The sequence below is a fragment of the Pagrus major genome, chromosome 11 (assembly GCF_040436345.1).
Source record: "Pagrus major chromosome 11, Pma_NU_1.0".
NCBI lineage: Eukaryota > Metazoa > Chordata > Actinopteri > Spariformes > Sparidae > Pagrus > Pagrus major.
This window is the reverse complement of record NC_133225.1, coordinates 30018565-30044656: the sequence shown is the minus strand read 5'-3', so window position 1 is coordinate 30044656 and position 26092 is coordinate 30018565. Positions and strand designations below refer to the sequence as shown.

The 26092-nt window shown below is 40.6% G+C and overlaps 1 protein-coding gene across 1 annotated transcript in view; it reads right to left on the bottom strand.

The window, feature by feature from the left end:
• The window catches only part of LOC141005108 (BMP/retinoic acid-inducible neural-specific protein 3-like), a 56152-nt gene extending 34138 nt beyond the window's left edge, over window positions 1–22014 (bottom strand). The window contains exon 1 of the mRNA XM_073476869.1: window positions 21761–22014. Coding sequence (XP_073332970.1) covers window positions 21761–22014 — 254 coding nt within the window. The remainder of the gene's footprint in view (window positions 1–21760) is intronic.
• Between the last annotated feature and the right edge of the window lie 4078 nt (window positions 22015–26092).

Genomic DNA, 26092 nt, shown 5'->3' with positions numbered 1-26092 from the left:
AAAAAATTTGACATGCATTTGAGTTTGAATTTTGTATGCCATGTTAAGCTGCAAAAGGTGAGATTTACATGTAAAAATACACTGTGTTTTGTCAAAGGATGGCTGCAACACAACATACATTTCGATCTCCATATTTTACATTACTACTACATCTCCGGCAAGACCGGTAGCCCACTATGCCTAAGCATTGGGTCATTGTCGAAGACTTTCAAATCACAATGTGATATACAAGTAGCTCAGTGAGTTGGGTACCTTTAGTGAGTGTGCGTGCTAGACAGTGAGAGAGAGAGAGTATGACGTTGGGAGTCATGCTGTGATGGTAGCAGTGCAGTGTATGTACAGTTTACGCTGTTTGTGGGGGAATAAATGCTACAACTTCTCAAGAACCAGGCCCAAGTTCCAGCGCCTTGCTTGCGACAACTTCGACCCAGGCTAAGTTAACATGCTGACCTTTTAGGTGGACCAGTTCAGAATCAGAATTCAGAATTCCTTTATTAGTCCCTCCTTTATTATTCACATCTGAGTGACAACTGTCCAAGAATATAAGATATTAAGTGTTACATATTTTACTCCACGATTGCTACCAAACTAGCTACACCATCAAAACTGCATGAATGCATTTTTGGACAAAAATATACTCAAAAACAAGCCACAAGACACAAACCTCTGAAATATAAGGCTAACGTAATGCTATTGTCATGCTAATTTAATAGTTACATGCTGAAACTAATGTCACAATACTTGGAGCTGTGTTTCCGACAAACCCAGTATCTCCTCTCCTTGTAGCTCTGTTTTGGTCTCCACCAAGCGTTGAGACAAATCTCTGCCTCTTTAGCAGCTACATGTCCTTCTGTCTTCACCAGCTAGCAACTAACTTTGTCTTTTCGAGTGCTTGGCAGGTAGCATACAGTGAGTTTGTCAGAGCTCATTTGCTAGAAACAGCTTCCTGCTGCTCCTGGAAACAGGATTGATGAGAGCACTGAGGCTGAACCATGCAGTAAATATGCGTTACAAAACTATGAAATGAGCTAAATGAAGCTATAAAGCTCCATCTTCTTATAATGTGTTGCATACTTCAATGCAAGTTAATGCAAGTCAGGTATATTATTCAACTGGATTAGCCAAAACACAATTCCTGATTTGGTTGGTTTATCTCAATTGCTTGAGTCTCAATTGAATTTTAAGAAAAAATGCAATATGGCAATCAGTATGTTCATTTGCATCACCATTACTTTATCTTTATCTCCAACCATTAGTAGCATCCAATGCAAACAATTTGTGACAGGCAGGCAAACGCAATCTAATTTGAAGGTAAGCTGGGTTTCAATAGCGCAGGACTGCAAAAAGAGATACTGTAGCTGTCCACTAATGTGGTTTCTGAGAAGAAAAATCCCTGAAACTTTCAATAATGTAAAGTTTTCTCCGAACACTGCTTGAAATATTCTTTGCAAGGGAGCAAATGGGAACCCTGGGTATTCCGATGTGTGTTTCTCTCTCTAACAGTGCATACAACCCTCCAACACCCAGTAGACACACACCGGCTCCCTCATGCAAAAACACATGCATTCACACACCCCGCAGCTGCAAACATCGCAACAAAGCTGCCCTTGCTGCAACAACTTTGCTATCGCCCAGAATATCGCAGAGCCCCCATGGGTGCGGGCCTGCTGCCAATCAATTTCCCACCAATAACAATGACCCCCAGAGAAAAATACAAAACAGAAAACAGCTCATTAAGACCCGTTTCATGTCAGTGTTTCTCTATAACGAGCGGCCATTAGTGTTTCTCTCCGTCCACTGGGGCCAGCTGAAGAAGGGAGCAGCGCAGAGAGAAAGAGGGAGAGCTTAACTGTGATCGACACAGTGCCTCGCTATGCTGCCCGCTGATGGACATTTATAAATGGTGCCACAGCAAGGCTGGAGAGTACAGCGCACACACACACACACACACACACACGCATGTGCACAGATCTGGTGTCGAGCACGTGAAATTCAACCTCACCTTTTACACACCACACGAAAAGATCTTGGGTTTCATGGAAGACTGCAGGTTTATTTTACCCCTAACTGTTTTCAGTGAGAAGCTGAGTGACTGCAATAGCCTATCAAAGACACACACTCACACAAACAGGCAGCAGGTTTATTTCACCTGCAGCTCTGTGCAGCGGGGCGCTCGCTGCACATCTACCTGTCAGCCCCCCCTCTGAGCGATCTGGAGCGCTGTGCACTAGGAGGTGAGCAGCTGCAGGGGGTACGGGGGGCCGAGATCAGACCGGGGGAGTCATACCTTGCTACCTGTCCATCAAAGCCCAGGTGTCTGAGATCGATCACAGCGTACAGGCAGCCTGAGGGTGCCGCTTGGTGCCCAACATAACAAATCAGGGGATCAACCTGGCGAATAACCTGCTGACGCAGTTGAAACACGCTACCAAGCACAGCAATGCAGATTGTGTCAGTGTTCAGTACAGTATGTGACTGAGAAGGCTAGTGTCTGCTACTGCTGAGGCATGTTAATGGGGACATTATTATAAGGAAAATTAAATGTTATCAAAAGGGGACAACACTGTGATTTCCAAAATCAAAAGAGGGCACTTGGTAGCAGATAAAGTCTATACTAAAGCAATATGCAAATCTAAAACTGCTTTTTAGCTCAAAGGATTATTCTGTAAGTTAGTTCAAACTTTTTAACATTGCTACCTTGAAACAACATGGCTGCTACTGTCATTTGTTTGATTCTTTTTTCATTTCATTAAATTTACAGACATTAAGTGTGCGTTGTTTCTTTCAAACATATGGGTAGTTTCAACACAAATAAGAGCATGGTAATAAGCAATCTAACTGTAAATCTGTAATAACTTTCCCATGGCCAGTGTGGCCCGCCTGGTAACCCATCTGGATGAAATATGTCAATATTTTACAAATAAATTATTAAAAAAAATATGAAATGAAGACAAGGTAGGTACCATGAAATGTTGTTACCTTGCGTAACATGAACTCTTTGGAATGACAAAGTAAAAAACGACATAGTAACATTATAACTTAAGTGTATAGAGTCACCCTCAAATGAAAACACAGATATATTAGATTTATTGTAGTGAAGGTACCTGGCCATGGAAACTGGCTGCTGCGTTTGTTTTGTGCGACAAGAATTTTGACTTTGGTAAACTTTGGTAATGTATGCCAACACCCTCTTTCTGTTAGGTTAAGATATACAAATACTAAATATCTCTACAACTACAACTTGTCTCTATCCTGATTTTACGGATTTGACTTTGTTATTTCTTAGCAACTTCTTTACATTACTACATAAATTATTATTATATTATTATTACTACTACATAAATCACAGCTTGTAAATTAAAGGTTACCAAAATGTATCGTCTTTATTTTTATTTTTCTTGAATTAATTTCAAGCATCAAGTAAAACTGTATTGTGTGTGATACTGTATCACATGAACAATTACAGTGGCACTGGCCCACATACACTGTTGTTTAGATCAGCCTCTGTCATTATTCTTTTTGAAAAATACCTCAGGGAGTGTCTATATAAAGTCTGCTGCAGGGTGAAATCCTGACCCTCTGGTTAATAAAAAAGCCCAAAAGATAAGTTCTGACTGCTTCATAATTCTGTTTAATGACTGGAAACCACACGGGGGGGCCAAACCATGTCTTTCAAACTTTGGGAAATAAATCAAGCTAAATGAGGTTGTGCTAATGCATGATCAATTTGAAATCCTTTCAGAGGGATTTGCATATTAATTCAGTTATTTGCTCCTATTAGCCTGAACAATTGTGTGGCCAATTCATGAGCCGTATACACAAGGTCACATGTGACTGGCAACGTGCGAGGATCTTCTGTAATTGATACAAAACCCAAACCTCTGTTACCAGATGTGAAACTGGATGACACTTTGCCAGCATCTTAGATTAAATTGTGTTATGTCAAAATTTGCAGTATAGTTAGCACACATACACACAACTTTTAAAACAGCAAAGAGCAAGCAGATTCATTTAAATATATATATATATATATATATATATATATATATGTATATAATTTATGTTTGAACTCACTTTATGTATGCAAGTTAATTAGTTTAGCATGAATAAACCTAACAGCTCTATAATTCCTCTGTCGTCAGTGTCTCGATAATGCTAATTATAATGTGGTGAGCTACAGTGCATTCTCATTTGAGCTCATCATGAGAACATTTGAATGTCACATCGAAAAACAGGAAGATAAATCAGAGAAAGTCAAAATGACTCGACTTGTCTTCGCAGGTGTTCTGAGTATTTGCATTTATACACAGTTCCCGACAGCGAGCTGATTACTGCCAAAGACACGGTTTTCTTCCAACTCGCATCTCTTCGCCGCTTTACTCAGATACTGTGTAATGACTTTACAGCAGTTAGGTCCACATCGATGGTCTTCATATCAACACTCTGGATTCAAACTGTGATTTACTGCACAATATTTACAAACTGGAAAAACTGTGGAATGCAGTGGAGGCAATTTTCTTCCATTATATAGTAATTAGTGCACATTTTGAGCTATATCAGTGGTATAAAGGGGAGGAGGTTAATTAAATGACTTACTTCATTTAATGGATTCACTCAGGAAAGTCTAATTTCACATCTGACTTCATGCAATATGGAGCCTTTATTTAAATCACATATTTGTCTTTCATTGCACATAAGATTCTGTTACATATTAGGTGCCCTAAAAACTCATTTGTCTACCAGAGACTTTGTTTACATACTTATACAACTAATTTGTTTTGCCAGTTCAGTTTCAGCGGGATTCTAATAGATCACGTTCACTTGCAAAGTTTTTTCAGGGGAAGAAAGCGCTAGGATTTGTACAAAAGGCTTCAAGTACCCAACCATGACTATGGTTTAATAAAAAGGTTAATAATGCTTTAGATCAGAGGTCACCAATTGGTGGACCCTGTTCCGGGTCCATACCCAGAGGCCGTCCTATCCAGACCCGGATCCGGGCCTATAACCAATAAATTATTGCAAATTATCACATTTTAATGGAGCATTTCTATATTACATGGCACCACTTTTCCAGCCTTTACAGTGTTGGTTTAGTGGCCCATGGAAACCCACAGAACAATTGCATTTGCTGTAAATCATCTCACATGACGCAATGTAGCCAATCAAATCAGCACATTCGGACAAGCAGGGTGACTAGAGTGAGTGATATAATACAGACAGGAATCTGTCGGTCAGAGAAGAGGTATTTCACATGTGGTGCTCTAAAAAGAGAAAAGTGGACAATGAAAACAGCTTTTAATCCAGAATGGACTCTAACATGTTGATTCTTCTCACAGTCAGTTTAAAACCAGTATGTCTCATACGTTCTGATACCGTGTCAGTTATTAAAAGCAACATTGTTAAGCGCTGCTGTGAGATGAAGCACAAGTCTTTTAAGCAAACATACACACTCAAATCTGAATTAAGGGCACCAAAAATAAAGGCAGCTTTCTCCACTGTGAACGTTATTTAAAGAAAATATGGCTCCAGGCTCACATTGAGCACCTACACAGGTGTATGAGGACGGACCTGAAACCATTACAGCCCAGATTTAAAATCCTGGCAGGAAAAGCTGAAGCTCACTTTGCTCACTGACAAGAGAAGGTGGGGGAGTGAGGCATGAGAGGCAAAGAACCACTGTTCAGTTGTTAAGAGGTGTTGAGATTGTTTTCACACAGTTGGTTGAGAATGTTAAGATATGAAATGGAGTTAACAAAAAAGAAAAAAAGGGGAAACTCAAGGTAAACTGTATTTTTTCTAAAATTAAGCACTTTAGAGTCATGTTTTTCAAAAGCTCTCTGTTATGTAGCCTATTCTATTTTAAAACGCGACCCTTATTTTACTTACAATGAGAAAAGAACATTTATTTATTATTGAAGTACGTATTTACAGCCCCTCCAGTTCAATGTAAAAACTGACAATATTACTGAAATAATCAAATCGAGAAAAAAATTGTACTTTATTTAATTTGACAGTTGTTGACCACATACAGACGGTGACACAACTACTAGGCTACTTCAGTATAGGCTACTGTATATGGCACTGAATGCAAGTCAGACAGTATGAAGTTCTGGACCTTCACTTGAGGACATTTTCTCAAACTGGACTTCTATGCAATTGAATTGAATACCCCTGCTTCAGATATGTATTGCAAGAGTGGAAACAGCCCAGTCACCACGTTGAAATGTTTTCTGCAAACTACTGATACGTTCACATTTGTGGCGTCATATGCTATGTAATATATTGACATTTCTACAAAATGTGTCATATCATGTCGTTACAAGTTTATGACCTAATTTTTGTATCCAAAGGTGGAGAGGATGGTAGTGGAGCTGCAAGCAAGAACGCTGCCAAGCCAGCAACCGCAGTTCAAGGTTGTGTTTCAACTTGTGTTCAACCGCATCTCAAGCCATGTTTGTGGCCACTAGAACAGACATTTTAAGCCCAAACATGATGTTTTCCTGACCCTGACCAAGTGGTTGTTGTGCCTAAACCTAACCAGAGCATAAGCACAGCACTGTCACAGGATAAAACTAAAACTTTTAATTGAAAGAAATGGTACATTTCCAACATGTAGGTGGTTTCCAACATTTATTCTGGTGCTTAGGTTGGGTAAAACAAATTAAATATGTTTTAAGTGTATTATTTTTCAGTTGCAACTTTGCAGATAATTATATATAAAAAAATTCTCGCTATGTTGTTGTTAAAATACTAATTCGGGTAGCGGTATGTTTCCTTTAAAACATATTTCCTGTTCAAAATGAGATGTCATTTCTAGGAGACACAATTGACCTGGAAAATCTATAACTAGCGATGACAAGACTAGTTCTAAATTTTTTACATTTTGACCCTAAAAGTACACGTTTTTAAATAATGAAAGCTATGGGAGGTCTGTATTTAAAAAAACATAAGAGAACATGGAAAAAACAAAAAGCAAACAAGAAAGGTATCAGGTCAATTAAAATGATTATTATTGTGTAATGGTTCGGTAATTTCTCTACGTCTTAATTTTTCAAAAAAGAAGACAAAAACTCTCACAAGCTACCAAGAGATGCACCTTAAGATGATAGACAAACATTTTCTAATCATCAAAGAGGCCTGAGCCAGAACACATTGTTGTGTTTTGTAGCTGGGTTACCCCAGATACCAAAATAACCCGCTGTGCAAAACAGTTGGTTGATGCAGACTCAAAGTTATTTCAAGGACCTCCCCAAAGAGAATTGTGCAAAATGGGAGAAAAGTCCTTCATGCTTCACACAGTAAGATAAACCAAATTACATTTATTTGGAAGACCTTGCAAGCAATCTGAAACCACTCTGCTGTTTTCAATGTTGCAGATTTATTTTCTTTCCTGTTTTTTATTCTTCTCTTGGTTTAATCTGATGTGACATTGATCCTTCTCAAGATGCACACGCTATTAGCAACAGAGAAATTATTTCAGAAATTAAGAATTACAAACAAAGAGGCTTTTCATTTCAGCAACATCAAAGGAGATTGTACACATGCCAGTTGCAAAGCAAGCCTTTTCCTGAAAGGCACCTTCATAGTCGCACTAATCAACTGATGATCCAGTCTTAACAAGAGGAGACTTGCGGACTCAAATGAGAGTGGGAGTAAGATGGAGGGGGAAAAAAAATGGAGAGACTCATGTCTTTTAGTTATTCATCCCCAGCGGAGACAAATGGAACGAAAGCGAGATCAAGACAGAGGAACCGAGTGTAATGATGTAGTTAATAGCTGCTGGTTGCGAACGCTTCATGAAATTGCCACCAACAGTTTTTCCAACATCAAACAAACATCAGACGTTAATTTGTGAAAATCCTATTAAACCTGCTGAGAGGTCCTATAAACAAGACAACATACTGTTTCCTGCTCATTTTGCTTTGCATGCCTTTGAACTGTATACTTGAGGAACACTTAGTAGCATCAAGCACCTGATTACCACCTAAGACTGAAACCATTGCCACAAACACTAAAACTGCTGCACAGGATTAGACTGACTTGCACCGGGGAGGCAAAATGGTGCAGAAGAAAGCAGCTCAGTCCTACCTTTAAGGGTTGAAGTGGATTCCGCCTTAATGGACATCTTATTCAGTATATTAATACTGTTACTACATTGATGTATCCACCTTATTCCCTCATGATACCTTGTGCGAATTATGGACACAACTTCCGGTGTCTCTGGTGACGGAAACTGAACCGACATTTTTATGTACATTTGTTCAATCCTGACATCTAGCTAGTTGAATTGGCTTATGATGTGGGAACACAGCCACTAATACCATACTACTAACACTGTTGTTATTGCTTAACCCATTTAATGTGTTGCTGATACGTTAGTTATGATGATACATTAGTTCTGCCAAGAAGTTAAAGTATTCCCCATAATCATGTCCCCAATAACATCCCCAGGAAACTTGTAGATACAAGTATGTAAGGAGAATATTTTGTCATAGATCAGGGGTTCTCAAAGTTTTGATGACTGAGTACCAATTTAGGGAGCCAGCCTATTGTAATAGGACAAGGGCGTAGGTTTGGTCTCAGCTTTGGTAGTGACATTACCAGGGGTGGACTGGGACAAAAATTCAGCTCTGGCATTTTCTGTCCAGACCAGCCCACTATATTATCAGCGGACACCACGAAGAAGTCCACAAATCTCGTGGCGTCCTTTCTCACACATACTACAAAGGAGAGTCATATTCCTTGATAGCAGTTAACAAATAAAGCACGTAGCTATGAACTCAAGGACTAAAACTGACAGCTATAGCAATCAACCAATCAATCTTTGTTCATTATAGTGTCAAATCACAACAGAAGTTATGTTATGACCAGGGGTGGGACGAGACTAACGGGAAGAACCCAAAACCAGAGACGGGGTGGAGTTTTTCTCACATCATTACTTACATTTGCACAACAGTTGGTGCATTTCTCAAAACAATTAGTACAAACTGCAAAACCTTGTTGATAACCTGCAAAAGCATGTCACATGCTCAAAATAGAGGTCATTCCTCAAAACCAAGTATTCCTATCAATGAAAGTGTGTGTGTCATAAAAAAAAGTCCTGACACCATCATTTATGAACAAGGTAGTCAAATGGCTTTGTCGTGTTTTCATTAGGACACTTTACTAGTGTTTCCCAATGCAAAAAAGCCAGATCTTTGTGACCTGAAAATGCTCAAGACTATACACTAACACTATACACAGCCATTTGAAAACTACAGTAAAAGTAACACATTTACACACAAATTATACCTATTAGATAGTTATCACCTCAGTAAACAATAAATGAATTGAAAGATTACAATAAATTCAATGGTAAATATTGCAAATTAAACTTATTATTTCCTACAGGTTTACTTGTGTTTTGTATCTCTGTTTACAGCTCATCAGGCCACGTGAATGTTTACTGTTGCTATGGCAACAAGAGACCGCTGACGTTAGCATCTGTTAGCTAGCTTAGCTAAATCATCTGAACAATAATAACCCATAATATCACAATTCGGCGTATTTGAACAAAATCAACCAGAACTACCAACAGTCACAGCCCTTTAACTCCGGGCTGATGTGCTGCCACATGTTAGATTGTCAAAGTTAGAAAATAACGACTTCAGTCCCTGAGGAGCTGCGTTAGCATTAGCGGCAGCTACGTTAGCATTAGCATTAGCTGCGTTCATCAGTATGCAGTAAGTGAGGTCGCATCACATTCAATGTAAAAACGTTTTTTTACTTTGTTTTGGACATGTCTCAAACATTTAGCCGAGCCAGCCCCAGGCTGACGTTACTGACCCTGTCTGCCTCCACTCGCTCATCATCGTCAGGTCCTCCTCCCTCGTCTCCCGGCGCAGCAGCACCTGTGGCTGCTGGCGGGTCGGTGTCACTGGTCCCGGCACCAAAAAGCTCCGTCAACTTCGCACATTTAGCAGCCTCCACCTCCAGAGACTTCAACTTTTTAATCGCTGTTTCTCAGCTGTTTCTTCCTCTTATCCATTTCAAGTAGCGGACACAGTTTGGAAGATGCTCACTACTACCACTCACTAACGTTACTACTGGCTCAGCAGCAGACAAATATTGGTAGTGACTATTTTGCAATCCTCGAACATTGGTTGTGACATGTCACGACCATCTATATAGAAACCTACGCCCATGTAATAGGATCTGTAGTCTAGTAACGGCATTTGACATTAAATTCCTTGAGCACTGAATTAAGCTGTTAAGTCAGATCGCTTTATCCACTCCCTGAGGTCCGACAAAGTAAGAGTTGATCCATTTTTCCTGAAACCTCATTTTCTCATCAACCATACAGTGATTTCAAAACCAACTGCCAATAATTGTCACGCAAGCAGTAGCTTTCCATAAAGTCCAATGCAATTTAATGCAGTAGCTGTGTATTGCATTAAATGCAGGCTGGAACGATTAAAAATCTAATAAATGCATTTCATGTCAAGTGTAATACACTTTCATAAACTCTGTTGTGGACGTAGGGCTAGGCAATATGGGAAAATAATCAAATAACACAATGCCTTGTCCAAATACCTCAACATTGTGTATTGTGACAATACTGTGGGGATGACTATTGGTGCTAATATTAACAGAATGAGATTTTTGATAAAAATTAATCAGTATGTGGATATACAGCTAGAACAGTTTGGTCACTTGACTGTAATGCAGCCTTTAATACCAAGAAATGACAAAACTTGCGACATCATGATATTGTTATATCGATATATTGTCTATATGGATAAACTCTAAATGTTAAGGTTCTTAAATAATACTCAACAGAGGGACTAAAGAGAACTAAAGTCAGAGAGAACAAAACTTAAGTCACTCTTTGTTGCTCATTATTCAGGATTTTTCCTTGGCTCCCAGCACCCCGCCAGGAAATAGTCTACATATCCCCCAATAAAACAACAACTTGACTTTTTAATGCTTAAATGTTGATACTTTAAAAAAAGAGATAATATAACACATTTTTAGTGTGCTGTAGAGAGGAAATCTTTTTACATTTGGACAGAGTAATGCAAGCTATTTCCCCCTGCTTCCAACCTTTATTCTAAGTTAAGCTAATTATTTACTGGCTGAGGCTACATATTTAGCGTACACAGGCGACCAGATGCAAACTGTAGTCAGACACTTTCTCAGCCCTGTCCTCCACCCTGACTACCTCTACTAGGTCTGAATAGTTTTAAAAATGCTACTTGCGCTTCTGCCAGAAAAAAAAAAAATAACCAACTGCTGTCATTTTTCTGCCGAGGCCAGTCTCATATAATGAAATGAAGCTAAACTCAAAATACAGGTCTCTGAGTTTTTGAAATCATCAACCATGCTGTTACAGTAGCTCAGGCAGAGCTCTGAAGAAGCGCTTGAATTAGCTGATCGGCTTCATTCATGCTTTACCATCACTGGCAACTGCACACAGTGGCCTTTATGACCTGACCTGACTCACTTCTCTCACTCTACTCTGCTGAAACACTCACACTGATGCTTTTTGCCCCTCCACCACCCCAACCTCCTTCTTAGATGTTGTGCTTTTGATATTATTGACTTAAAATGTTATGGTTATGTGTGTGTGTGTGCGCATGTTGAGAGGAATCATCCTTGATTCTTTGAGACGTCCCTCAAAGAGCAGAAATCGGTACTGTATAACTATTTGTTTCAAATGGTCACTTCCTGTAAATCACTCTGACTGAGCTGTTTACCAAACCCATTTTTATTTCTTTACACCCTTTATAGAACAAAGTGGCTATCTCTGTCGTTTTTTCTTCTGCCTTTTAGCAAAGCTTTTACATTTATATTCCTTTTGGAAGAAAAGGAAAACAACCACATGCGATTTTGCCACCTTATTTTGCCTACTAAGGTCATTCAGACTCAGGGCAATTTTGTGAAACTGTGAAATGCTGCTCAGCGTGAAAGAAAACAGCTAAAATGTTGTAGGAGGGTGAATTTGTTAAAAAAGCAATTGCATTATTGATTTGCAGCTCCCGTGAATATCACTACACCTCCGATAACAGAAAGCAAGGGCGAATCCAAGAGAGAGCGTGATTTGCAGGAGGGTGAGCTGACATGAAGACTACTGATCCCTTTTGTACTGCAATTTGTCATAACACTGTTGACAAGAGACTGCTCCGCACACAAAACAAGGAAAGCCTGGAATCATATTGTGTATATAATGAGCCGTGCACATACTGTTAATACACGCTGTGCATACACACTCAACCTCAAATACACACACAAACAAAAGGAACAGAAGACAGAAGAGCCACCAGTGATGCTAAATCCTGCTCCTCATGACACAGTCGCTCACATTTACAGCTCTCCATTTTTTACTGCACACTTAGTTGCCTAACACTTTTTTCCCATTCCCATCAGTTATGAGAAGATTTTGCAGTGTTATCATCAGTGAACAATGTTACCGAGTATTTAGTGACATCAGTACAGTGAGCGGGCCCAGTTACATGAAGAGTGAACCAGGTTGTCACCAGCTGAACCAAACGATCAAAAGGTTTTATTTTGAAGTTACATTCAAAGTGGACACAACCGAGTCGCTGGAATAAAATGTTGGCAGTTTCTGTTTCTGCAAACCATGAATGAACAATTCCACAATATGTTTCACATATATTACATTCACATTACATGTATATGAACTGAATTCCATGTCAGGAGGTGGAGGGAATGGTCGTCTCCTTACAGCTGGGCAAGAAGGCTTCCAAGTCAGAGACCACTGTTAAAACATGGTAACATTCAAGCTCAACTGGAGGAATAGTTCACTCTAGAACGAAATTCAGTCATTATCGACTCACCCACATGCTGATGAGAAGTCCGGTGTAGTTTCTTATTCCTCAAAGTGCAGCTGGAGACCCGCGGGGGTACCCTCCGGCAGGAATAATCCATATAACGAGCGTAAATGGCATCCGAGACGAAAAGGTCCATAAAACTACACAAAAACTTTGTAATATTCCTCCATACTGCTCGTCCGCTGCAATCCAAGTGACCGGTATTTACATCCAAATACCGGTGTGTATCTATCGCGACTGAACGCGTGAACGCGGAGCGTGCCTCCAGGCAGATATAGCATAGTGACTGTTTAGGCTAGAAAAATGTACTAAATGACGTCGTTTCGAGTAAACTCTGGATGTCGCCACTTCAGGACACTTGGATTGCAGCAGACGAGCAGTATGGAGGAATATTACAACATTTTTGTGTAGTTTTATGGACCTTTTCGTCTCGGACACCATTTACGCTCGTTATATGGATTATTGTTGGCGGAGGGTACCCCCGCGGGTCTCCAGCTGCACTTTGAGGAATAAGAAACTACACCAGACTTCTCATCAGCATGAGGGTGAGTCGATAATGACTGAATTTCGTTCTAGAGTGAACTATTCCTTTAAGGAGATGTCGGAACATTTTTCAGCTGTGCTAGTGGGAACAAAAAAATAATAAAATGTCAGCACATTTCAAGCCGTTTTTTAAGGAGAATTCGGGCCATTTGAAGCTGTGTATCTAGTGACAAAACTGGGTGTTTTTAGAGATATACTAAGCAAAAACATGATCTTTCCTAACCCTTAACACAATGTGCAATGGTCGGGTGAGGTTTAAGTACAATGTAAAATTGAAACCTGAACCTAAAGAAATGTAAAGTTGCCACATGAAGAAATATAAAGTTTGATATATCTGTGATTTGCAAAAAACAAGCAAGCATGTTATTATTTGTTTATTATACAGGAAGTGCATGTTCACAACAATAATGGAACATGCTTGAACCAAAATTATGTTTAGCAATATGTAATGTAATTTACAATACAGGTTGGATAATAGCCTACTTCTAACATTTGCTTTAATTTTCTCTCTCAGATAAAATGCATGTGGTAAAAACTGCATTCATGAATCTTGCAGTTTTATGTTACATGCAATCATAACACAAAGAAGTGACGATCAAACGAATGAAAATTGTAATGATGGTTAAAGGAATTCCTTTAGTTAACAGTTAATAGGAATTTGTTGTCGTCATGACATGAAGTGTCTCCATCTTTATGACTTCATGAAGACGGTAAAAGCGCAACAAAAATTGGCTTTGAAAGGCCATTACTGGTGATACATGCTCTTATTTTGACATCTTCAGTTTTTTCCTGCTTCCTGTGCTTTGAGAAGATATCCTGCTATTTCTAACACTTATGACGGACTTAAATTTGGGCAAACAGAGTGAATTCTGACCATTTAGTAAAGGAGTAGCAGGGATGTTTTCTTAGTTTCAGGCTCTTTCTCCATTGTAAGATGATACTGATACACATTTTGATATCCAAATCTTTCTCCCAATTATAAACTGACCTTTACAGCACAAGAAAATACCTACAGAAACTGGTATGCGGCCCAAGCCCAATGATCCGTACAAAACATAGTCAAACACTCATGCAGAGTCTTTCTTTCATAAAAGCTGCTTCCATGGACCTCTGGCCCTGATAACTCCCCCATCTCACACTTGTCAGAAGCCATAAGCTCTGCGCTGGATGAAGTCCTCGTCACTGCCATCGCTGCTGGTGATCAAGAGGAGGAGGCTGCACTGCTTCTGTCCTGGAGACACATTCACCCTCTGTTGGGAGTCTCCAGCACAACTCTCTCATTGAACAAGCCGCCCAGGCATTCATGCATGAGAGAAAAACTGTAGTTCGATGAAAACTGTATCTTGGTCTACACTTCTACTCTCTCTGGGTCTGTTTTGCCTTGTGTTTCCAGATAAATCTCTACCATAATAATTTCCAGACACAAATATATTGATTATAAACAAACAAGACCATTGCAGCGAGGATTCACAGCCTCTACCTGCGGCTGCATTGTGTGCAACAAGGTCAGATTTGTTTTGGCTGTCAGGGAAGTAGAGAAGCAGAGAGGAAGTGCTGGAATATATTTCGGATTTAAAGAAACAGCACCAACAATAAACGAAGCGTGTCCTCAAATTGCTCCGATGTTTGTGATTCCATGACAACGAACATCTCACAGTCCTGTTATGTAATAGACCTCTTAGGAAGGACTTGTTGGTGTCTTGGTGTACATCCATGTCACATTGAAGCCAGAGACCACAGTTAATGTCCCATTCAGTCTCAACATGAACCATTAAAGCAATCTTCCCAAATATTCCTCCAAACGAAACAACATAATAGGTCGTTTGTCACTGCCTTCCAAAGTGTTTTATTGATCTGGCATCCCTCACCGCAGGACAAATTGTTTGTCAGTGCCTTCCAAAACCATTACACAATGATAAATATGAAAGTTTGCTCTGTATTGGCACTAACTAGGGCTGGGCGATTAATTGAATTTCAATTTCGATTTCGATTTTGGCTTCCCTCGATCATGAAAACAAGATAATCGTAATAAAACGATCATTCTGCCGCACGCCGTGTCTTGTGTGGTAAATGCAGCGAACCCTTCCATCTCCACCTGTGCACTCCGCTCCGCCCCGCCCCCGCCTGAACAGTTTCGCTTTCAGCCACGCCGGTGCGTGTTTGGAAAAAATGTGTAGAAGAAGACGGTAGAAGATGGCAGAAAGGAGCCTCTGGTCGGGAAGAAAGATAAAGCGAATTCTGTGGTGTGGAAACACTTCGGTTTCGAGGAGTCTGACTCGGAACAAACGAAGATATTGTGCAAGATAGGCACATCCACCCGGCTCCCGCAGGCATGAAGAAATAACGGATGCCGTCACATACATGATTGCCAAAGACATGTGCCCTATCAACACCGTTAGCGAGCCGGGGTTCAATTAACTGATTAACACATTGAACAAGCGGTAGTATGTGTTACCATCACGTCACCATTTCAGCAGAATTGCGCTGCCTGCCCTTTATGACGAATGTCGCGGAAAAGTTGCAAGAGAAGTGTCAACAGCATTATATTTTGCCACCACAACGGACCTATGTTTTTTTATTTTTACATTACATATTATTTAATTCATTTTATTAAAATATTTTTCTTATTTATTTGCATTTTTCAGTTCAAACTTATCGTGTTAAAAGAAATACCAGAGTTAAAAGTTCAATAAATGCTTGTTCTCAAATCAATGAATAATCGTCTTTAATAATCGTGATTACAATATCAATCAAAATAATCGTGATTATGATTTTTGCCATAATCGAGCAGCCCTAGCACTAACGCTACTTAAGTTAAGGCTATGAAAAAATCACTGTGGTTGTTCAAAGAAATCAAATTCAAATTCAAATAAAAAAAAAGTTTAAACGGTGTTAAAGTTTCATGCTTTGTTAACCCAACTGTCCACCCTGACCTCCTTGATGAGAGGTTTTGTGTTGCTGTAGCAACTAAGAGACAACTGTCAATATTTGCATAGACGTTTTAGGGCTAAGTAAAAAGCCGTTTCAGGCATTTGAACAAATGACCAATGATTTTTTGGGTGTTTTTTAACCCAGCAACTTAATTTCCTTAATATGACCAGACCATATCCATAACTTTTTAACTGATTCATCTGAAATATTTGCCAAATGCAAAGTGTAATGGCTGTAGAAAAATAACATCATCTGCATATAGATTGGTTTCTTATAAACTTGTTTTCTCTACTATTCTGCCCACCACCAGGCTGGACTTTTTACAGAATAAACTAGGTCAAATTGGGATTCTTATGTTTGTTTTTTGCTTTGGACAGTAGCCTGGCCATTAGCAGTAGCTACATTGGTAACACTGTCGCTGTGACAGTGACGCCAGCAGTACCTCCACAGGCAAATACGAGGAGGGGGAATTTGAAAAGCAGTCTGTTTCCACTTTAAATACATCGTCATAGAGGTGTGCAGAAAGATGTTTTCATGTAAACATAAATTCAGTTTACACTCAGAGCACTGAGGCCTGACAAATGTGCTGTATTCCATTCCTTTCCCATTAAACAATTGTAAAGCCAGTCTTTTGGAAATTGTTTTGTAATATTTTAAATCCAGGAGCAGCATTGGTGCAGCGGTTAGCACTGTCACCACACAGCAAAACCCGCATGGGTTTCCTGCGGGTGTTCTGGATACTTCCCACAATCCAAAGACATGCAGGTTAGGTCAATTGGTGACTACATTGCCTGTAGGTGTGAAGGTGAGTGTGAAAATTTTCCCCAAAATCTAGCTGTCCTTTGGGTATTTGTATTAAATATACGACATTTAGCCTTTACGAGAAGTGAACACTTTAAGATTTTAGCATTTAGAAATGTTATATCATTATCTCCTGTACACCTACTGTATTATCTACAGTATGGTTTTCTATAGTAACGGAGCCTGACTGATACAGATTTTTGGGGCCGATGCTGACACTGATATTAGGGACTAATAGAATTCCAACATTGATATGTCGGTAATATTCTAACATGCACATCATCATGAAGAATATAAACATAAACACATAATTTAGCACTTATTTTTCAAATTACATCAGTGCACTCACACGGTACCCACTGGGACTTACTGGGAATTAATTTTTAATTACCCCAAGCAACTTTTTCTGCATTATATTCAGTAAAAAGAAAGTTGTTATATTGATGCATATCAGATAACACATACATTGATACCAGTATATCTGTGACGGGCTGCTAATTTCAGATGACTGATATACGGTAGGGCTCCGTATAGTTTTGTGTTTCACTGCAGTGCATTATGATATTATCTCTCCTCTCTTCTCTCATTGCTTTGTAAACACAATGCAGCAGTTTGCCATCTATTCCACCCCATTTTATAATCTCTTTTAAATGTGCTGTCCCATCTAAAGCATTCAAAACACAACGGAGGAATCATACAGACGAGGCAGATAATACACAATAGGCTCTTCCTCCTCCATTTCTAAATGACACGATTACAGCACAGGTATTGTAACGCCATGCCTCCGCATTCCATTGGCTTAACAAACATGTTTGCATATAATTGAAACACTAATCACTTCATAATTACAAGCGACAACTCCTTACATCAAATGAAGTCAATGTAAAAGCCTGTGGGCTGACAGGAGAAAAGAGAGGCGAAAGCACGGGAGATGAGGCGTGTTATAAAACTTATGGCCCATGAAGAAGAAGAAAGGAGGAGCTGACATTTTGACTAATATGCTACTGTCGTTGGAAACGGCTCGGCTACACACAAGAAATCATGGAGCAAGAGCTTCTCACATTCGTTGAATTGATTTCACAACTCCACAAGCTTCTAAATTATTAAACATGCTTTTGTTCATTTTATACCCATTTCCAACCCTGATGTGTACACACCAGCAGCGACTGCACACAAATATCAAACGTGAATTCATGCTACACCTGTGGACAAAAGGATTAAACAAAGTAATGTTGGTAATTGATTTAATTGTGTCTTTTGTTCAAATATAACCAGGTGTATGTGGGAGAAAAGTAAAGATGCAACAAGCTGGCGGCTGTCAGTCTAAAATGAAAAGCCACATTAATGAGATTTGTGACCCTCGCCAGGAGATGAGAGGGAATTAAGTAATGAATAGGTGTTTTAAAACTGTCATTATTCCCGACATAACAGGCGCATTTTTCTGCAATCACATTGGAAATAAGATTGCTAAGTGCCAATACGCCTGATTTCACTGCTTTTGAATCCAACAAATCCATTAATTCGTCGCTTCCACTTGTGCATTTGATCGGACCTTGAGACGAGAAAACCTCTTTCACTCAGAGGATTTGCAGTTTGAAAATCACATTTACATTACAGCACACTGGTGTGACGGAGAGCTCTAATTCTCCCAGCTTTTTAATGTCCTTCTCATGCAGTCCAGACAGACGATGAAAGGTTGTTAGTGTAAAATTATAAACTTCATAACTTCTACTCTGAATAATTCCCCATTCAAATTTTTATATTTCTAAATTTATGATATCAAATGGCTACAAGCTGTTCTGGTGCAGCGACCGGCCAGCAGGGGGGGATAAAGCTCTGGTTCCTTTCTGTGCTCAAACTCCTCCGGTCCTCCCCCTCATCTCCGACTCCCTCTCCCCTGCCCCCTGACGGGAAAGGCCAACCGAGCTCTGGAGAATATTTATGAGCGAGGGAGAGCAATTGGTTTGAGATCATTTGACGAGGGAGGGAGGGAGAGAAAAGAAGCGGGGGATGGCGAGGAGGAGGGAGGGAAAAGGGAGAAAATGTGAGATGCAGGTGGAGATAAAGGCAAAGACAGAGGTTGGATTTCAATGTATTTATTTAAACTTCTTTTAGCCTGCTGGTTAATTAAAAGTGATTACTAATCCCCCGTCTTCCTCTCTGTGGATGGGTGTACGTGAACTCAGTGTGTGCCACTGATTTCCTATAGTTACAAGGAACAAATATCTATGTCCAAACTGAAGACATTTTAGCCGCTCCTCAGCATCGGTTTGGCACTTAGAATTTCAACACATAGTGGTGACGATTCAAGAGGCAATAACGAGACTTTTACTGAGCCATAAAGGACCGCATTGTGTCTGCAAGAAGCAGAACAGTGTCGTTGATCAATACGAATGACTCAAAGATTACTTTGCTTGGCTTTCAAAATTCATGAGTCTCTTTTGGAAGGAAGAAAAAAAAAAAAACTGAGCAGCCCATTGCATTTTGAAGGCACTTCTGATCTCTTCAGTTCTCCACTAACTGGCATCCTCGACTGCTCAGCGATGGATGACAGTGCTCCGAGTGCAAGATATTTAAAGCCTAAAAAGACTTGTTTTTCAAGACGGGGAAGGCGAATGACAATGCAGGGACATTATTCCACTTTTTAACAGGCTGAAATTCTACTTCCTCTCTTGAGTTTTTGTCGAATTTTTTGCTCTAATTAGTCCGCTTACTCGTATTCTTCAGAGTAAAACAGAAAAGGCCACTAGAGCTCAAGGGGAAAGCAGGGTTATGGACTTGTCAAGTTTGCATTTCTGGTTATTTGCTGACAGAGGTCAATAAAAGTCATGCTGTAGGTTACAGAATGCTAAAAAAGGTTTAACGCTACAGTTTTAGTGATGACAAGCCAAACAATGTCTGTTCGAGTTTTAGTAAAACTGCCAATCTTATGTATGCAAATGATTTTCATGCCAAGGTTGGAAAACAATAAGGAAGACAGGGAGGTATAGAGACATCCTGAGCGACAGAGAGAAGAGGCCAGCAGAGAGGCAGCGAGGGAGGAAGTGATGGATGTGGGGAAGCCAACAGCGCTACATTCCCTATCTTTGCCTGGCATTGTCACCCCTGTCAGCTGCTAAATGCCAGTGTCAGTCAAACCTCTGTTCAGCTGGCACCAGCCCCTCTACTGCAGGGCTGTGGACGCTCTGACAGCATCGCTCTCATCAACGAGTATCAAAACACTTACCTGGCTCGACGCACAATACAGTACAGACACTCAAGTATGCGCACGCAATCGCGGTCAAACCAACAGTATCCTGTAGGGAAGCTTATTGTTGTTGGTGATGGCTGAAAACAGGAGGTCAACTTTTCATAGAAAGAGTGAATAATGGAAAATGCATTTTGAAATGGTTTCACAAAACTTCTTAACCTCGAGAGAACTGCGACGCTTTGAAGTTACCATGGCAATTTGTAAAGTAAACATATATAAGTTTATATATCCATTAGACAAGACACAAACACACACACACACACACAATGTCAGCCCTACAGCTTTACAATGTGTGTGGGTCCCTGCCTAAAACAGATACTGAACCACCGCCTAGAGGAATTTAATTGGTATGAGTTGAGTTTAAATGTTGTCTTCAAGACAATAAAACACAGAGGGAAACACCAGCACAAACACACAACCACATCTGCAGACACACAAATGGAAAAAGCCTGCAAGGTGCACTTGAGTTTTACAGCTGTAACACTATGGTTTGCTTGTTCAGCCCAAATCTTTCTCCCTATAGGGCGGGTGAACTATAAATCCACAAGATGCTGGATTCTGAATTGTTGGCATTTTTAAAAACACTACTTGGAAGCAGCATAAAACACACATGTTGTATACTATTTCATGCCACGTATCCGACTGACAACAAGTAGACAAGTATGTAATATCCTGTGAGTTCATACGTGGGAGTTTGTATATGGAAACATTCAGTTTTCCCTGTAATTCCACTCTCCTGTCTGTAAAAAAAAAAAAAGTGAAGAAAAATGTCCTCCTGTAGCATGCTTTTAAACAATACCCTGCTGCTTCTAAGCACACACCCACTATACTTCACACCACACACTTCTGAAGCCATCCTGTCTTCCCACTGTCACACATCAACTGGCTCAGTCAGATATCTGTTACGTCCCGCTGCTTTGCCCAAACCCTCCTGCGGTATCTCCACTTTGAGTTTCCACTGATATGCAACATTCTGACGGTTTGTATCGTACTCAAACCATATGTCTCCGCAGCCCACAGAAAGGGGAATCAGGCAGTCGCACCCAAAGAAGCTTGCATCTATACAGAATGCATGCAGAGCTTTCATTTGTATGCAAAACTCTGCTAAGTAATCGTCTCAATGCTTCATCCCACAGTTTGCCACCTACTAAATCTGCATCTTTTATAGTCTAAAGAAAAGTACTGTGTGATCTCGTGCCTTTAATTTTCTAAAGATCCTGAAAAAAATCCCTCTTTTTCTCCAAGCAAAGCCACGAGAATAAAAGGCTGAATTATGTCGGGCTTCATGTAATTGCACAATATATCTGCATTTGCTCCAGTGTGGTTTTACATTTCACAAACAACCTCTCAGCTGTGCAGACCATGCAGACAATGATCCCTGACCCTCCTGCCCACCGTCTCTCACCTGTATATCTTGTACTTGGTGGTGAATCCTTGTTGGTAGCGCTCCGTGAAATCAACAAACTCCTGTGAGTGGTGAAAAGGACCCTTGTCCGAAAGGAGCCAGCCCAGGGGCCCAGTAGAGCCGCTGAAGCCAGCTCCGGCAGGGTCCGCTGCCCAGGCCCCTACTGACACCCAGCTCTGGAGCAGGCTTAGTATTAACCACTTCCATAGAAACATGAGGGCCGTCAGTCTAATGGAGATGCACGGGCCACTCATGCTGCTTCCCCCGGCCCCGGTGACTCTTCATTCTCCCTGCACTCTGGATGAGTTCTGCTGGAAGGAAGAAGGAGAGGGAGAGGAGTTGAAGCAGAGTAATCACAGAAAACAGTAAGGTGGAAATTTTGGTTTGGGCATGAGGAGGATAAAAAGGATCTGAGAGAGATGCCTTTGTCAAGCACTGCTGGGTCAGAAATTATGGCAAAGGGTCACTCATTTTAGAGGTCAGAATATCTCAGTGCAGTTAATGTAGATAATAAAGCAAATTAAATCTTAAAAGAATGTATTTCAAATTGAATCTGATGTTTCACAAGCTTTAATATTTAAAATGCAGTTGTTCTGCTTGCTTTTTACCTTATTGTGCAAGTACTGTGGTCCGTGACTGGTCGGAATTAGTCTCCGCAAAATCCCCTGATAGGACCGTGAAGTTGGGTTCGGCTCGGTGCACAGACGGGGCGGCATTGGAGAGGGACTTTGGGGAGGGTTATCGCCACAAATGCAAACAGACGCACAATTAGGGGCAGCGCAACTTGAACGAAACACAAGATGACATCCAACCTCCTCAGAGCGCACTCCTCTCCTCTTTCTCACAGTGGCATATTTCCAGCGGAGAGCCTCAGACGATGCGCAGTAAGATACTGTAGGTCCAATCCAACGGAATGAGCCGCAGCGGACACGATGCTTCAAGAGCGCACAGGGTCAAACCTTCCAGGTGGACTAATTATTTAAAACACACCGGGATGCGAGAAAGTCGGTGAATGTGCGGGGACCAGATGACCACCCGCATGTGAGAAGCGTCGATAACTGCTGTCCTCTAACTCATTTCTGCTCTTTATTGGAGAGACGCGCTCGGGGCGCACGCAGGGCGCACGGAGAGCTGCCGATGCTGCTGACGGTGCCTGGACTTCCAGCGCACGGAATGTGTGAATGGCATTCGCGGCTCTCTCTCCCTCCCCTGTACCACACCGCCGCAATTTAATTTATTCCAGCAGCGAGCACACTCCCGGTTGGCTGAGACGTAACTGGAGGAAGTGAGAGTAGGAGGTGTTCAGAGGGAGGAGGGCGGGGGGGCCAGGTTGGATAAGGAACGGTCAGAGGATGCTGATGTGCTGGAGTCAGATGCTTCATTTTAGAAAACAGTGATGAAGATGAAGCAGGATGGAGGGAAAGTGGACACAGTAAAACTAAAAGAAGGAAAATAATAATAATAAATAACATTTGAAGTCTTAATTTTCTTTCTTTATTCTTTAATTCTGCTAAAAGTACCAATTTCCTTCAAGAAATAAGGCAAAAAAAAAAACCACATTATTACCCAGAAAAATATAAACTGTGGTTCAAATGATATTTGATAAAAGTTGAGTTATTTAAAGAACCAGAGGAAAAGTCATCACAATGGAATTAGGTTTAATAAATTAACAATCCAGGACTCAGCTACATGTGGAGTCAATCTACTAAATGTAGATTGCCATAATGGATATCATCTTAGTGCAGATGAATCCCCCAAAAAAGTTTTAATTGTTTGAATAATGACTTTAATGATGGTTGTGGTGGTGATGACGGCGATCATGAGTAGGAGGGAGAGGGTGTAGTCAGCCCCCTGCAGTTACTCTCGTTATCTTCTTTGCCCTCGTCCTCCCTCTCCTTTCTTCCTGCAGAATAATCATCACTTCCACCATCAGCAAACTTAATTAGATCTGCTCTATCCCCGCTCTATCCGAGCGCTTGTGCGTCGGACACCGAGCGTGGATCAGAGAGGCAGGGAGCAGGCGAACGGAGGGAGGGATATGTGCTGCCTTTCAGCTTTTCTGTAGACGTTCAAAGGGAGGTTTTACACAGGGATTGGATTAGAGAAATGAACACCATTGAGTCGTGAGATTCACTGGTTCCCAAACTCAAAGAGAAGCTGAAATCCCGTGGCATAGCGACTTGCAGATTCTGGAGTGAAAGAATGAGTTGATTTGTCACGGTTTCATCATGATGTCTCGGGATTGGGTGGCTTTTCTTCTGACCCTGCCTTGCAGCTATGATGGCTTGTGAAGGACGACTACCTAATAAGAACAGACATTCTTTGGTCCATCGTCTTGTTTTTGGACAGAGATGTTTCTCCTTGCTTGTTAAAGTGCATTGCTGACCATTTAAAGTTTGTTTGCAAGCGCAGGTCAAACTTTTTGTTAAAGCTCTGAATAAAAGATGCTTTTTAGTGGAGATTGTGTCACAGCTCATTACTTTCATGGATTCACATTGCATTTTAGGCATTTTTTTAGAACAATGTTTTCAGGTTTCAGAGCCAACGGTCTCATATGAGCAGAATGGAAGCGAGTCCCTGCAGCTTATATTTAGAGTTCCGAATAAATCATTCATCAATTTGTTTGTGTTTGTGTGTACGGGAGCAGATGCGGTAACATGCGTATGTGCTTGTTTCTTTCTTTTTTAGGAGAGACAGGCAAGGCAATGCCATTGAGTGTCAATTGATGGAACATGCGGATGTCCATGCAATACCAGATGAAAACCAACATTCCAAAAATCAAAGAGAATGTCACAGCAAAGGGCTCATTATAGCTCCAGAAAGGTGAAGGAAACGTGTAGCCCACTCTGGCTGAGCAGTGACCTACAACAGGAGTCATCCATTTGCTCTTTGAGTCCACAGTAACCCGAGATTGCAAAAGCGGAACCTTGGCAACTGCATTGAGCAAGACATCTTCCTGCATTGGTTTTGAAATTTGTAAACCCTGAAGAACTGGAGATTCTGTAGTATTACTACAATGTACAATAAGAATATTTTTCATTCATTCTTTCTGCCAGCTCCAGTCCATTATTTCCCCCCATCCTGTTTTGTCAAGGGTTATTATGGCTTCCATTTTTGTTTTGCAGCCAGGAGTAGTGCAGGTTAAATGCACACAAACTTAAACCTGCAATAGCCGATGCTTTGGCCACTTGGGGAGCAGTGGAAACAATCTGGGAACGCCAGTAACATATGTTGTTATAGTGAATATAGTCACTCATAACAAGTCCAGCATCTATCCAATGAATAAAGTCCAGTATTGGCTCTCTGTTTCTGGTCTCCACACTAACAACTCCTAAAGGAAAAAGCTGGCCCTTTTGTCATTAAATTCACCTTCTGCTGTTTTGTGCTCAGCAGATTGTATGGTGAGTTTAAGTTGATAACAGCTGCCTGCTGCTGCTGAAAACGACACTGTGAATGCAGTGAGAGTGAATAAAAAATATATAGTTGTGGCCAGACAGCTAAATAATTAGCTGATACTATAAAACGTGGTAAAGTCAAGAAGAGCAGCAGATGTAGATGATAATTCTCTGACTCTTCATACGAATGGTTACGAAACTTGTCCTTTGACATAACACTGTTATTATAAAAATATAGCTATAGCTGCCATGAATTACCTTTAACATTATAGACATCCAGCGTAATCTCAAACATACAATTTAATTGTATATGCTGCTACAAGAGACTAAGGTGTCTCTTGTGGCGACAAGTCTGGAAATTACTCAACTTTGCAGTTCCCGTCATCTGGACTGCGCTTTTTATTGTCTTTCAGTGTCTTTGCTTTTTTTTTATCGTAACTTTCCGGTTTTGTTCCAGTCTATGTGTTGCCAAGACGACGAAAGCAGGTGAGTGGAGCATTAAGCAGCTAAAGACATGCATATTTCTCTCAGAAAATGTAGTGTAGGTTTATGTACAATTCTGAAGCCCAGTCTCCAGAATAGAATACTGATGGTTAACATTTCTACAAACAATGTATATGTTCAAATTTGTATGTGTCATATGCAGCATACAAAACCTGTCATATTAAGTTTACATTAGATGTCTGTGATTTAGTTTTATGTCAGGGGGTAAAGGGGGTGGTGGTGGAGTCAAAGTTTGGCTGCCAAGCCAGTGACCACCGTGCAAGATTGCGTTCCACCATTTTTAAGTGTGAAACCACTGTGTGGATAATTTGAAGGAGAGCTTGGGACAATTTAAAGCCAACCAGGCATTTTAAGCTAAAACATGATATTTTCCTAACCCAAACCAAGTGTTTTTTGTGCATAAACCTAACCAAACCATAAGCACAGTGTTGTC